The sequence below is a fragment of the Spea bombifrons genome, chromosome 13, assembly GCF_027358695.1.
Source record: "Spea bombifrons isolate aSpeBom1 chromosome 13, aSpeBom1.2.pri, whole genome shotgun sequence".
Taxonomy (NCBI): Eukaryota; Metazoa; Chordata; class Amphibia; order Anura; family Pelobatidae; genus Spea; species Spea bombifrons.
The window spans coordinates 23,925,178-23,939,757 of NC_071099.1; the positions used below are offsets into that span (position 1 = coordinate 23,925,178).

General features: G+C 46.9%; 1 protein-coding gene across 1 annotated transcript; it reads right to left on the bottom strand.

The window, feature by feature from the left end:
* Window positions 1-551: 551 nt before the first annotated feature.
* ASPSCR1 (ASPSCR1 tether for SLC2A4, UBX domain containing) lies at window positions 552-12,221 on the bottom strand. The gene is made up of 16 exons (XM_053453746.1): window positions 12,097-12,221; window positions 10,490-10,545; window positions 10,131-10,245; window positions 9,716-9,819; window positions 9,251-9,305; window positions 8,956-9,029; window positions 8,343-8,874; window positions 8,073-8,212; window positions 7,802-7,883; window positions 6,147-6,213; window positions 5,988-6,050; window positions 5,526-5,578; window positions 2,157-2,208; window positions 1,339-1,408; window positions 1,071-1,255; window positions 552-801 (listed from the first exon to the last, which is right to left on the bottom strand). The coding sequence occupies exons 1-16, from the start codon at window positions 12,184-12,186 to the stop codon at window positions 791-793; spliced, it is 1,749 nt and encodes a 582-aa protein (XP_053309721.1). The 5' UTR covers window positions 12,187-12,221; the 3' UTR covers window positions 552-790.
* Between the last annotated feature and the right edge of the window lie 2,359 nt (window positions 12,222-14,580).

A 14,580-nucleotide genomic window follows, 5' to 3' on the forward strand; every position in this document is an offset into this window, starting at 1 on the left:
ATTGTCGCTTTTATCGGAGTCTCCATCTCGTGTGTGGCTAAGACGCAGCCTCGCTTAAGAAGGCCTGCCAACAAAGGACAAATTTTTAACCCAGGAAAAGCGCCAGCCAAAGAAAGCATATGGTGGAGGAAGCGGGGAGTGGAGACAAGCCTTGGGCAGAAAGGACCTTTTCAGATGAAGTTCCTTGTTGTTGGAAGATGAGTAATTAGCAAAGTCAATACGGCGAAGTGGAAAGAGATCAGAGCCAAATAACTTGACTTCAAAGTCCTTTTGGACATTTGAAGGAGACTCCTGCGTGGTTAACACAGGGCCGTGTGTGCCGGTCGAGGCATCGTTTGGGACGATTACCCGGAGTAAAAAGTAAAAAAATAATAAATAACTTGTTAAAAGGACACGTTCATCCGTGAAAGTTATTTTTTCCTCTTTAAGAGGATGTTACCATCAATCTAGTCACAGCCCTCGACACAAGGTCTTAACGACCAAACCTCCTGTCCAGAAGATCACGGGTTTGGGCGTCTGGAAATGAGCGCATAAAGAAGGGGGGGGGGGAATTTGATTTCTTTTAAATGTAATGATTTTATTGATTCAAAAACCAGATTTCTTTAGGTCTCACAGCACAGCTGCGGCAAACAGGAGTAGCAAGAGGGGGGGGCACTCACATCTGCAATAGATAATCCTTTAAAAGGTCCTGTCGTCAATCAATAATCCAGGAGATCTTCTGCAGAACACGCCGGCATCCAGACTTCTTTTAATGGAAGCGATGTAATGCTGCACAAGCGAGGAAGCTCCCTCACTTCTTCCCTGGGGAGGAAAAAACACGGGATCAGCCACCCACATGCTGCGGAAATAGGCACATCTTGCACTTCGCCTGGGCTGACCACCAACCGCCATGTACGTCCTCTCTATGGGTTGGGATCCGAGTCACTCTTCTATAGTCTACAGAGACCTCTTATTGATTAGGCCCATGAGAGCCTGAAAGAGCGACCAAGCATTTGAGAAGCCCCCCACCATAGGACCTACGCGGGGCAAGCTATCAGGCTAGGCCATATCCCCTTTGCCTTGAGGATTACCTGGCAGCTTCAGCCACTTGGGAACTTTTGCTGGTTCTCTTTGAACTTGCTGCGGGGCGTTAGGCGCGGGGCGTTCATCACAGGCAGCAGAGCTATCGGGTGCCGTCGGGATTTCTGTCGGCCCGACGCCTGCGGCATTCTCCAAACCTGGGGCAGGAGGAGACGCCGGGGGGCGAGGCATTGTCCTGTTCCCCAAAAAAACAGGATAGTACGTTTTTATCAAGAACAATAAAAACAAAACCGCTCTTTCAGCTGAAGCGGGTATTACCGGTCGATCAGGACATCGGCTTGTGACGGAGGAACCGGGGCTTTCAGGAGTTCCTGGCGCAGAAAATGTTCTGTAAGAAAATTAAAAGATCTAAGTAACCAAACCTATTTACTCTCCAGTACAGAAAACACAGAAAAATGAGTACATTAACATAACTTTTTTCGTTACAGAAAGAAGGAAAGTTTGCGGGGTTTTGGGTCTATATTTTTGGCATTGGCTCTCCCACCTTGGACAGAAGCGACCGCAGGTTACAGACCTATTGCTCCTCGTCAGGTGGGTGATTTTTTGCCAAATTAGCTTTGAAAAAGCCACTAGGAAGCAGCCCGATTCACTTATAGGGATTCCAGGACCAAAAGGCAGAGGAGAAATAGGAGCTCTGGATCCCCCGGGGGTGCCCAGCGTTCAATTTCACTTTAAAGGCTTTACACGTCAGTCATTAATCTGCAGCACATAAAAGAACCCATATATTCTTATAAATCAATTACAGCTGCATGATATGCGACTCGTGCACCTGCTCCCCGCATGCCTTGTGCTTTCCAATCTGCCCTTGCATGTGACCGGTGCAGGACTCGAGGAGCCGTTAACCTCCCAACTCTGCAAGCTGCGGAGATGAGACGTTAACAGGAGCGTTAGCGAGCTGCCCGCGCAGGGTGCTGGGATTAACAAAAGTCATCCTTTTCACGGTTTCCCCCCCGAGTGCGGGACACGGGACAGAAGGACGTGAGCTCTAAACGACGGCCCCCCCACTGCTCCTGGGACGGCTGCTACAGATATACCGAGATCCAAAATAGCGATACAGAAAACCCATAACACATTACCTCTTTGCACTTGTGATCCAAAGTGGACAACGGCCGCGGGGAACAGATCAGCCTGGGGATTAAATAAATATTTTTTTTACAGTATAAATTGCGACTTCAGTAACCCCGCAACCAAAATTCCCCATTTCTTTTTATGAATTTGAACGTCAGAAAAGATTAATAAAATAAAATTAAAAAAAAGGCAACCGACGATGAGCCCGATACGCTATCAATGTGTATGGACCCCTCGATTCAATGTAATATCATATCAATGTAATAATACCAACAGACATTATAATACATTCACTTTATAAACATATATATATATATATATATATATATAAATATCTTTAAATAATATGGACCAATCCTGGAAGAAGAAAAAAAAAAACGGACGCAACTTGATCAGGCATGGCGTCTGGACGCATGTTACATAGCTATGTATTCGCCAGGAGCGGGTTGCCACGGCTAGTAGATTTGAATCGCTGGCTCCTAATATCTATGACATTTTATATACACATATCTAGAAAGAAAGCCGACTTGCAACGTCTACGCATACTCGGCCGGCTCGGCGACGCGTGTATCGACTACGGTATAGGAGATGCGGGGCAAGCTTTCATGGAGCGGGGCGGCTACGAGAAGCAGCATGGGGGCTCTTTAAACGTTTCCTCCCCGGTCGGTATTGTGTAAGGTTGCATGCCATCGAAAAACAAAGACAGCTTTCCGCAAACTTCAATTACCGAGCACCAGACACGGTCAAAACTCAGCGAGCGAACAATCTCCAGCGCTTTGATCTTTCCCTCTCATCTGTAGGGTTTTTTCGCTATTTAGAAGACGACAGCTTAAAAAAGGGCCCCCTCGCCCCCCCACCCCCACCCCTGGAAATACACTAGCCCCCCTTTAAAAGACAGAATTTCTTTTATGCAGTCTGGAAGCAGGGAAATTAGGTTTGGGTAGCGTGTTTGGTGCTGGAATTTTTTAATAACCTCCTCTCTCTCCTCTCCCCCCTCCCCAATTATTGCGGCGAATAATTAACATAGCGGAGGAGATAACTGAATCCAGTATCTCCACTGAAAGATCTTTTAGTTCAAAGCTTGTCCCTGTTTTTGTCGTTCTCCCTGGTGCCGCCGCCGCTAAAAAACTTCCTTGTCAGTCAATCTCTGGGCAAACACTTCAAAGCCTCACGAGGAAAAGGCCCCCAGGGTCAGAGAAAATTCATGGCAATGGAAACAGGGCTGCACATACACCCAGAAAAAAAAAAGAGAAAAGAGGAAAAAAGAAACACGGACGCCAACACCAAGCCAGATATACACAAAGAAGAAAGTCATGGAAAAACAAAGAGAGGAGAGAGAGAAAAAAGGAGATAAATGGTGGAAGCCGGTAGAGAAAAAAAGAGATTAAATGCAAGAAAGAAAAAAAAAGAACGGGGCGGCAATCGGCTAACAGTCCCTATCTGTCACCAAATACATGTTTGTTCCTCCAGACATAAACAGCTCTGATGTATTAAAGCAACATTTCAATCAAAGTGTCCGGAGAAAGGAGCTCGGGCTGCTAGGATGAGAGGCATTCCTTCATCTGGGGACGGGAGCTGATTAAAGTGCCACAGGTCTGTTTAGTTTGAAGTCGGAAGATCAATAAGAGAGCGCAGGACTTCAAAGGCCGAGCCGGGAACGAAGGGCAAGATCCAGAACGCAAACAATTTAGAGAGACACATACATAGATCTGAAAAGAGAAACAAGCTTTGAAATGACGTTAAAGGGCTAAGCGATGTCTTCACGGGCGCAGATCAAAAGCCTCAGACAGGAAGGAACCGCCAGGGAACGAGGGCTGGAGCTGGGAGAGGAGGGCGACGCGGCCCACCGCAAATACTGCGCTCTCATTACACATCTGCAGCCCCCCCCAAAGAATAAAAAAGGGTTTTTTCTTAATAAAAACTATTGCCGCTGCATGTGGGGGGGGCTTTCTTCTGCGCAAAGCGCTGCGGAATATCATGCTGTATCAATCATTAAAGGGTCTAACAAAAATATAATAATTAAAAAAAATATTGCATCTGACTCCTCTCTTATATATTTTTTGGGGGGAGAAACAGGTTAAAAATGAGAACGTTTTAAACTCATTTAAATGCATTATTTTTTTCACTAAATGTATTGTTACGGTATAAAGCCGTCGTGGAACATTTTTTATCATTAACCTATTTTTTAAAGCGCTAGTATGAAATGTATCGAAATATATGTTTTAAATGTATTAAAGTATAAAAAGATTGTTTTCCAGACCAATCAGCCTACAACATATTCACAAAAAAAAAAAAACTAAAAATATTTATGAAAGAAAATAAGCAAAAAAAATCCCCCAAACATTCTAACATCACATAGAAGATATTTTTTACACTAAATTAAATTATTTTGCTTTTATTATTCAATTATTTTAATATCTTGTATTTTTCTTAATGTGGAGATTAGCGCAGGGTAAATCCTCCCTTTGTACCGGGCTATGGAATATGTCGGCCCCTGATAAATAAACTAATAAAAATTCCTCATCCCTTTGGTATTCATGAGTTAAGCAATTGATGATTGCAGAGGGGCGAAAAAATAAACACGCACAGCTTAGTATACCCGTCCCTGTGCTGCCTCCTTTAGATCCAAGTGTCCCCTCTTCCCAACACATACACAACTTTCATGGAGACAGGATGCGTCTTATTGCCCTCCGAGCCCTGGGGAAAGACCACAACCCCCCCCCTTGGGTGACACTTTTATTGAGTGCTTTAAGGTTCAGTGGAAGCGCCTCTATTAGGAACAGCAGTCATGGAAATCCAGCCAAGAATAACAGGGCTGCCAGCAAGATGAAAGTAGGAGGCGGGAGGCTCCGCTGCCGGAGCATTACAGAGAAGAAAGACCCCTTCACAAGCTGCCAAGAGCTCAGATAGCCCCCTCTCCTCCCAGGAACCTCGTCTGGGCTGAACACACAAGCTCAGGGGGCTCGGGTTACTACAGGGAAGGAAGACGTGGAGACCCCGCGCCGCTGTGTGGCACCCGCAAACAAACCGCTTACCAGCCCGAGGACCCCCGGCGCTTGTCCGCACGCGGCAAAGGTGGAGGGGCAGGCCCGGCGACCGGGAAGGGCTTATCCGGATTTCCGCAGCTCTGGGGTAATAAGGGCCAGCGGAGCGAACGCGTTCCCCGTATCGCCGGAGAGACTATTTATCTCAGAGCTGGGGAAATGGATGTGAACGTACACGCCAGACAGAACACGTCAGGATGAGTTGGGTACCACCCGTAGCATTTACAGAGCTCCAGCAGTGCGTTCGGGGCTCCCCTGTTATCATTGGTACCCAGCGGCTGCCATATGCAAATTAAACCAGGTGTGGGTGATACAGGTGTGTGTGATAATTACCTGGAACAGGGTTTGGGAATCATCCTTCAATTCGGTCCTTGGGGGTGTAATAACTGCAGTAAAAGATAAATAGAGCGGATTAACGACAGCGAGGGCTGCAATCAAACATAAGCTTCAGGCAGAAACGATCCGGTCGCTATTTAGACCTTCAGCCTAACACAAGTACTGCAATATGTGACTTTATATACCGCAGCCATAACCCTTTTAAACCTGGTTTACAGAATTGTATATCTGAAGTAGGCACTGACTGGAAGAAGCCTCTGTTGCCACTGCAGCAGAAAAAAATATTGGACGTTTCTGGGTTCATTGAGACAGGAATAAAATGGCACAATATTTAATTTCTATGTTATGTGTAACGGGAGTAGCATACTTGAAGAATTTCTCAAAGAAAATCAGATGGGGGGGTCCCAAGTGTCTATAAGGGGCTACGAGGAGGTGAGAGTATCGACGTTTGCTACTTACACAAGTAAAACGGCAGCTGAGGGTCATCCAGGTGACTGCGCACAAACTCTTTCACAGAACCGACTGCAAATCAAAGGGAAGCAGATAAGAATTATACCCCCTTCACGTAGATATAACACAGGGAATATCATAAAATAAAAAAAAACATTGCTAAAGTACCCGTCTCTGCTGGGCGGAAGAATCCCTGTACGATATACCGGTCTGGAAACATAACTCTGAGTACAACCTGTAAAAATAAATAAATAAAAATAATAATATTAATATTAAAAAAAACATTATCAGCAAACTGCAGGACGACCCAAATTTTTGCTAAATCTTAGAGAGTGGAAGATTTTTTTTTTACTGCTCAATTTAACAGCCACAATTCCAATAGTTTTATGTTTTACTCAGTTTGCATATCGTTTTATCCTACACTTGTGTTAGGGACTGACACACTATATATATATATATATATATATATATATATATATATATATATAACAAGGAATATAGAAGAAAAATATACAGAGACGACCATTATGGATGACCAAAGATCTAAAGTTGTAAATCAAAATACGCTCCTTCAGAGAGGGGTCTCTCCGGTACACCTGCCGCCTCATCTAAAGCAATTCCCAGCCAATACATACAAAAGAACTCAAGGTTTCCGCGGCTGCGGATCTGTGAAAAGGATGCGCTATCCTATTAAATGATAAAAAGGAGACACGGAGACGCAGAGAACCACGCCACGCTCCTTCACAGACTTTACGAGTCTCGCTCTAAGTGGGCCTGTTTTGACTGACCTCACATATTTCAAAGACCTCATAAATCTCAGTAATGTCATAAAAAAACCGATTGTTTTGTCATTATTTGGCATCCGGACCTGGAAAACTCCTTTCCTGACTTATAGACTTTGGGTCTTCTGTCTCTGGGGCTGTACTCAGGACGCGAGTGGCTTTGGGAAAACCTGAATCTCTTCTCTGTACCAAAACACCGTTACTGTCCCCAAATCCTTGTAAAAATCTAGAATCTCACCACCAAGGTACACCAATTACTCAACGGTTTGTAAAAAATGATTTCTTAGACGGATGACCAGCATCCTCCAGCCATGCGCCGACCGCAGACGTAATATAATCCGTTGCCAGTTTCTTTTCTGCCAAACCTTCGAGGATGGCCAACCTTCTCACATTAGATTTAATGAGCGTCTTAACATCACCTAGCGATGCGCTAACTGCCTTAGAACGAAAAGCTGGAGGAACCGCCAAACACCTGCGTAATCCTTCACCCGAAACAACCCAACGCCAACCGCCTCTGCATTTTGTTGTTCAGGGCATCAAGAAAAAGTTCCGATAAAGAGATGTTTTAAGTTATAAAGAGATCTTCGCCTTGCAGTTGAGTTTCTGCACTTCTAGATAAGGAAGGAACCCGCTGCTGAGTTGATCTGGAGTGTTGGGTCAAGTTTGATCCACATTTAGGCTTAAGCCAGTAGCCAAAGCAATTACAGCGATTAATTGATCCACCAACGGATCTCCGAGATCCACAATGTTACAGAACTTCCCGAAGTTACCAACATTCTCCTTTGGCTTTATCTGTCACCTGAAATCATATCTCCCGTTGGCTCCTGCGAGACAGTCTCTCTCCCCCCTCTAATAATGCATGACATCTTCCTCAAATCCCGCTGGTCAATGTTTCTATACCGAGCCGCCATTACTCAGCGAGGGCCCACCGCTGACATAGCTGCGTTAACAGTGTTATTGAACAGCCATTGTTTCTGAGAGACCCTTATCCAGCACTGTTAGGAAAGGGTTAACCGCTGAGCTCGTACGCAGCGACCTTACTTTTGGGTATCGCTCCAGCTTTTCTCTCATTTGCGTCTCCCTCATGGCCTTGGTCATTAAAGGCGATTCTTCTAGTCGCTGCCTGGGGTGTAGAAGAAATAAAAATATTAAAATGATATCAATAGCTTAAAAAAACAACATTTTACACACAGAAATGAGAAGATCTGGGGAAAATGTTTCTTCACAGTCTAGGGTTTGCAATACTGATTTTATTTCCCTAAATAGAATTTATTGTTATGTCTAAAGTTATTTTTTTATGTGTATACGTCACCTTTCACTTTTGAGTTCAGAAAATCTTCTTCTCACATCATCTACGGTGAGCTCAAAAAAGTCATCTGTTGGCTCCTGGACCCGGACATTGAGGTTCTCCTCCAAATCCAAATGGCACACAAGTGGCTCCCTGTCCATTGGCTGCACAGAAAAGAACGGGGTGTTAGTCCATGAGAATACTAGTTACTAGGAACACGGGAGGATCAGACAGATCCAAGACCCAAAACCATTCACTGCCACAAAAGTACAAATCAATGTCCCTCTCACTCACCTCAGATCCTCCAACCTCCTCCCTGTCTGTTTTGGATTTCTTTGGCTTGGAAGGCCCCGGACTGTGGAAGGGCCCCTGGGCCGTGGCAAGTGGCACCTCTGCTTCGGATGACTCTGCGGGTAAGTTGGCACCTCCCAAGCGGTGGCCACCTCCTTGGAAGGGGATGAATGGAGAGGCCTGAGCCTGAGGAAGAGACTGGGAAGAGCCAGCGGAGGCTGGAGACATCACACTACTCGTTCCACTGGACTCCAGCCTCTTCTGTTCTTCAGCCCCAGAAGAAACACCGGTTGACTCTACGACGGGAACCTCGTCCTTCCTTTCCTGAATATCTGCCTCAGATTTGGAGCCATTTTCTCGTGATTTCTTAGACAGGCCCTTTTCATCTTCACACACTGGTGGCTTCTCCCCGTCAGCTTCCATTACAATTGTGCTTTCCGCTTCCTGAGAGAGAGTGGACTTCTCACAGATTGCATCCTTTGGCACAGCCAAGTCCTCGGCTTTCACAGGCTGATCAACGTTCCTCATCACAAACCTTTAAAATGAAATCGCAATGAACGCCAGCGGACGGCAGAATCCCCCACGCTAATGAAACCAAGTGAGAACGCGTCTTTACCTGACAATGACGCTTCCACCGGTAATTCCCAGGGACTGAAGGGTTGTTTGCCTTAAGGACGGCTCCCCGGTCACCTGGAGGCATAAGAAGGAACTCTCACAATCTGTTTCTAGTGATTTCGGGTGATAGGACTCAGAATCCAATAGCTGGGGGGGGTACTTGACCCAGTTCTTACTTAGCACCACAATGAGAGGAGATGGAAAGACACAACAGTGTGAGATGTGGAAATTGACATATTAATGAGTGGTGCCCCCCCCCCGGCATGGTTTAGAAACCTGCATGGGCTCTACCTTACCTCATCCCTCATGTAGATACAGACAGGGACGAGTCCTGAAGCCTCCAAGAAAACTCTGCAGGAAAGATACAACAGTAATCATCATCATCATCATCTTAAAATGCAGATGAAAAGCAGACTAAAAGGAAAGGCGTGGGGTGTGTTTGTGGTCCTCTCATCTCCTAACTTCTCTGATGCTATCATCATAGAAATGGAACATAATATTGCTCTGAGTTGAGAAATTAGCTAATTGATATCACCAATGTCCAGCCTCTTAGCACAGTCTGAAATAGATGCCACCTCTGCTGGCAGTCAGACCAGGTATAAGGTTTTTCAGCCACTGAATAGCTCCATCTAAAACTAAGTATCAAGAAAGCTTAACAGACAGAACGAGGTCAGAGGGATAGGAAAGCACGGACTGATATTTGTGTCAGTATCCGTGCCTAAAACATGCGCCGTGTCCTCACCTAGTCAGCGAGTTCTCACCTGGTCTCTGGGAACCGGGAGACGACATCCCAAAGGGTCTGGCTGCAAAGAAACTCCTGCTGGTATCGTGCGCCATCCGCCAGCTGCAGCGCCACACGTGCCTTCTGCGTGGACGGGCGATAGCGGTGTTAACATGATGACATCATGCTTTAAAGTTTAGTTAGAAAGTAAATAAAAAATGTATAAAGTTGGCGTCCAATCAGGAAGAGGCCATTAGGGTGCATATGGCTACATATTACCACATTATCATCAGCACCGGAGAGCTCCTGTTGGCTACAGGCCAGTCGGACAGTTAGCCCGCTAAATACAGGAATCCGTGCGCTGGAACAGGTAAGGGGGTTACCAGGGCTACAGGGGACAGAAACCGGTAACATCACGCATGTAGAGAGACACAACATTCAGGGAAAGCCCTCACCCTGCTCTCGGCCCCGGCTCTCTGCTGTGTGGCGCCCACCATCTCCAATTTGGCATTGTTGGGAAGATTGGCGAACCTCCATTGAAGAGACAGATCCAGCACCGTCCTCTGAAACCTGCAGATCAGGTTAAAAGAGTAAAGATTTAGCAAATCTACAGACCAACAAGAAGCTTTCACTGCTGCTATGGCAACAAAGCCTTACAACCTCTCAGCAACCTCATCTTGTGACACACGGCTAGCGCGAGCTGACGGATACTGACGTGGAGGACGTGGGCGACAAATGGCCGTAAAAACACTACCGGTGGCGAGAGATGGCGAGTGCAGTCAGAGCACCCGATAGTTACGAGCCGGACACTCACTTCAGGTCATACTCTACGGGGTTAAAATTCTGTTTCTTGCAGACTTCTTCCAGCACCTACAAAGAAACACATGATACATGCACAGGATTACTCGTCATAGGATGGAACCGTGTGATATCCTACATGCCCAGTGACAGCCCTGCAGCATATCACACCCCCTACATGCACAGTGACAGCCCTGGAACAGATCACACCCCCTACATGCCCAGTAACAGCCCTGCAGCATATCACACCCCCACATGCCCAGTGACAGCCCTGCAGCATATCACACCCCCTACATGCACGGTGACAGCCCTGCAGCATATCACACCCCCTACATGCCCAGTGACAACCCTGCAGCATATCACACCCCCTACATGCCCAGTAACAGCCCTGCAGCATATCACACCCCCACATGCCCAGTGACAGCCCTGCAGCATATCACACCCCCTACATGCACGGTGACAGCCCTGCAGCATATCACACCCCCTACATGCCCAGTGACAACCCTGCAGCATATCACACCCCCTACATGCCCAGTGACAACCCTGCAGCATATCACACCCCCTACATGCCCAGTGACAACCCTGCAGCATATCACACCCCCTACATGCCCAGTGACAGCCCTGCAGCATATCACACCCTCTACATGCCCAGTGACAGCCCTGCAGCATCACACCCCCTACATGCCCAGTGACAGCCCTGCAGCATTTCACAGCCCCTACATGCCCAGTGACAGCCCTGCAGCATTTCACAGCCCCTACATGCCCAGTGACAGCCCTGCAGCATTTCACAGCCCCTACATGCACGGTGACAGCCCTGCAGCATATCACACCCTCTACATGCCCAGTGACAGCCCTGCAGCATATCACACCCCCTACATGCCCAGTGACAGCCCTGCAGCATTTCACAGCCCCTACATGCACGGTGACAGCCCTGCAGCATATCACACCCTCTACATGCCCAGTGACAGCCCTGCAGCATATCACACCCCCTACATGCCCAGTGACAGCCCTGCAGCATTTCACAGCCCCTACATGCACGGTGACAGCCCTGCAGCATATCACACCCCCTACATGCACAGTGACAGCCCTGCAGCATTTCACAGCCCCTACATGCACGGTGACAGCCCTGCAGCATATCACACCCTCTACATGCACAGTGACAGCCCTGCAGCATATCACACCCCCTACATGCACGGTGACAGCCCTGCAGCATATCACACCCCCTACATGCAGTGACAGCCCTGCAGCATATCACACCCCCTACATGCAGTGACAGCCCTGCAGCATATCACACCCTCTACATGCAGTGACAGCCCTGCAGCATATCACACCCTCTACATGCACAGTGACAGCCTTGCAGCATATCACACCCTCTACATGCACAGTGACAGCCCTGCAACATTTCACACCCTCACAACGGGACAGATATTTAACCCGTACCCCTCTACCCCTGCAGTAACTGCCCTCTCCCCTTGTTATAGGCCCCTCTACGTGTCTATACCCCTCCAGTAACTGTTACATGCCCCTGGTTTTATACCTGCAATAAATGCCCCCTCCCCTGGTTAGATGCCCCACCACCCATGAGCCCCCCAGGGCCCGCCTCATAGCCCGCTGCACCGTCACCTGCAGTAACGTGGTCCTCGGGGTCACTTTCACCGTCTGTCGCCTCCCGTTCGGGGCCAAAACCGACACCCCGGGCCCGCCGGTTGCCATTTTACATGACGTCACCGAAACATTCAATCAGCTTTATTGATATGATAACAAAAAGACAGAACGCCAGATCATTCCGAGCGTGACAGCTGCTGGGCGCAGTGACAGGTCATTCAATTCACTCATTTCACACTATTCTGTGTTTAATACTAACTTACAATAATAATAATAATAATAATAAATAAATAACATGATAACAACAATAATAATAACAACAATAACAACAATAATAATACGATAAAAATAATAATGACAATATAATAATATGATAACAATAATATAATAATAATTATTATTATTTGTAGTAGTAGTATTATTGTTATTATTAACACCAAAATACGAATTGCAGCCTGTTGTACATCAGTCTGAGCTGTGGCTGTATATATTAGGACAGACCATAGACATTTCTAGACAAAATATAATAATTATTATTATTCTTTATTTCTAAAGCGCCGACAGATTCCGCAGCGCTGTACAAGGTGAAAAGGTTGCAGATAATGACAGGTACAATATAAAAATTCTCTCTGTATATTACATGTAATATAAGGACATTTTACTTTACTGAGAGGGCGGTAGATAAGTGGAACAGCCTCCCAGCAGAAGTGGTAGAGGGTAATACAGTGAGGGTATTAAACATGCATGGGATAGACATCCGGCTCCTGAATCTAAGACAAGACCAACGACTGATTAAGGTTTAAGTATAAATAACGGGCAGACTAGACGGGGGCCGAATGGGGCCGATCTGCTGGCAGGTTCCAAGTTTTTAATGTCATTGACTATAGTAAACAACTTACAGATAAATACAGAATCACCGCCTACAATTCCTATCACTCTCAGCCACTTCTGAGCATGATGCCCTGTATACAGCGAGCACAAAGGCTCCTTTTCTTTAATTATACAGATTCAGGGGCTTCCTTTTTATTTCCCCACGTGGGGAGGAGCGTTTGGGCAGCCGTGCCCCCCCCCCCGGTGTCCGTTCCGTTAACGTGTATTCATCTCCCCGGGGGACATCTTTACAATATGCGTTAGGTGTTGGTGAAAAAAAAAACCCCAGCTGTGCAAACCTCGTGATCCACAAACACTCCGTGGGGAGGAATCAGGACAATGAGTTTCCCGGCTCAATAAAAACTGGAACTTTCATGATACGCAGAGTGTGTTTCTGTACCCAAACGAGGAGCAAAATAACCTGTTGCCGTCTGTGGGTTCTAGAAGCCGACGGGCAGCGGGACCGGTTCTAGACCAGATAGCACCCCAGGCAAGAAGCCCCCACACACGCGCACGCACACTCCATTTATTATTTATACATTTAGCATAGATTATTATTAATTATTATTATTATTCCAGTTGGGGCAGTTTCTGCTGGCACTCCGTAGCCCGGCAGCTGCCCGACCTACCTGGCTCCGACAGCTAAGCATCATGGGAGTTGAAGCTCCTGAACAGCTGCAGAGTGACCTGTACCTGGTTAAAAAAAAAAAAAAAGTTGAGGGATGATAATACCCATTATTATATTATTATTAGTATTATTATTATATTATCTTTAATTTATATAGCGCCACCAGTTCCTGCGGCTCTTCTTGCAGTCCCTACGGTCAAAGGGTCTGACGAAACTAGAACTGACCGACTAAGACAAACCCATACATTAGGGAAGGAGGACTGGGCTCAGAAGCTTACAATCTATTTAACCGGACTCCCCAAAAAACTTCTTGACACCATCAAACAGCCGTGTGAGCGGCGAAAGCCATCGTCCAGGGAAGCGCGCTGAACGCCTCTCACCTTAGAGGGAACACTTTCAGCTCAGGCCAATACCGACTGGCCATGAAACAAAACAGGCACCCCGCGTGGCTCAGATCGCTTTCCCTGAAACGGTAAGCCTGGCTGAGAGTGCTGTGAGTTTCCCAACACAGAAACTTGAGCACACAAGAAAATGTGTGTGTGTTTTTGTTAAGGTTGCTGCGTACCCCAGGCGAGAGCGCACCTGGCGAGAGCGCACCTGGGTGGGGAGAGACCGCAGTGTATTTACAAGGCAGTACGATTTGATCTATACATTGTGTAACTGCAGCCAATCACCGACCTGCCCCCCTCGTTACAGCCCTGATAGTAATCGGCAGAGAGTGGTTTCCGAGAGGCGCACGTGAAATCCCCCCTCCGCCATGCTTTGTTGGTGACAGTAATGTGTTAGTAAACTGCCCCACCCTGATAGATGCCCCCCTTCCCGGGCTTATTAGTTATATCATGCCCCAATTTCCCCCCAGCCCCTCTCCCTGCCCTGCCTCCCGAGTCCTCCTCTTGATGTGTTAAAGTTCTGGGACGGATGTGGGAAGCTCTGATCTAATCTGCTGGAGATTCAGCCCTTTGAAACTCTCCGTGCCTCTCAAATTACTCCCATTTACCCCTAAA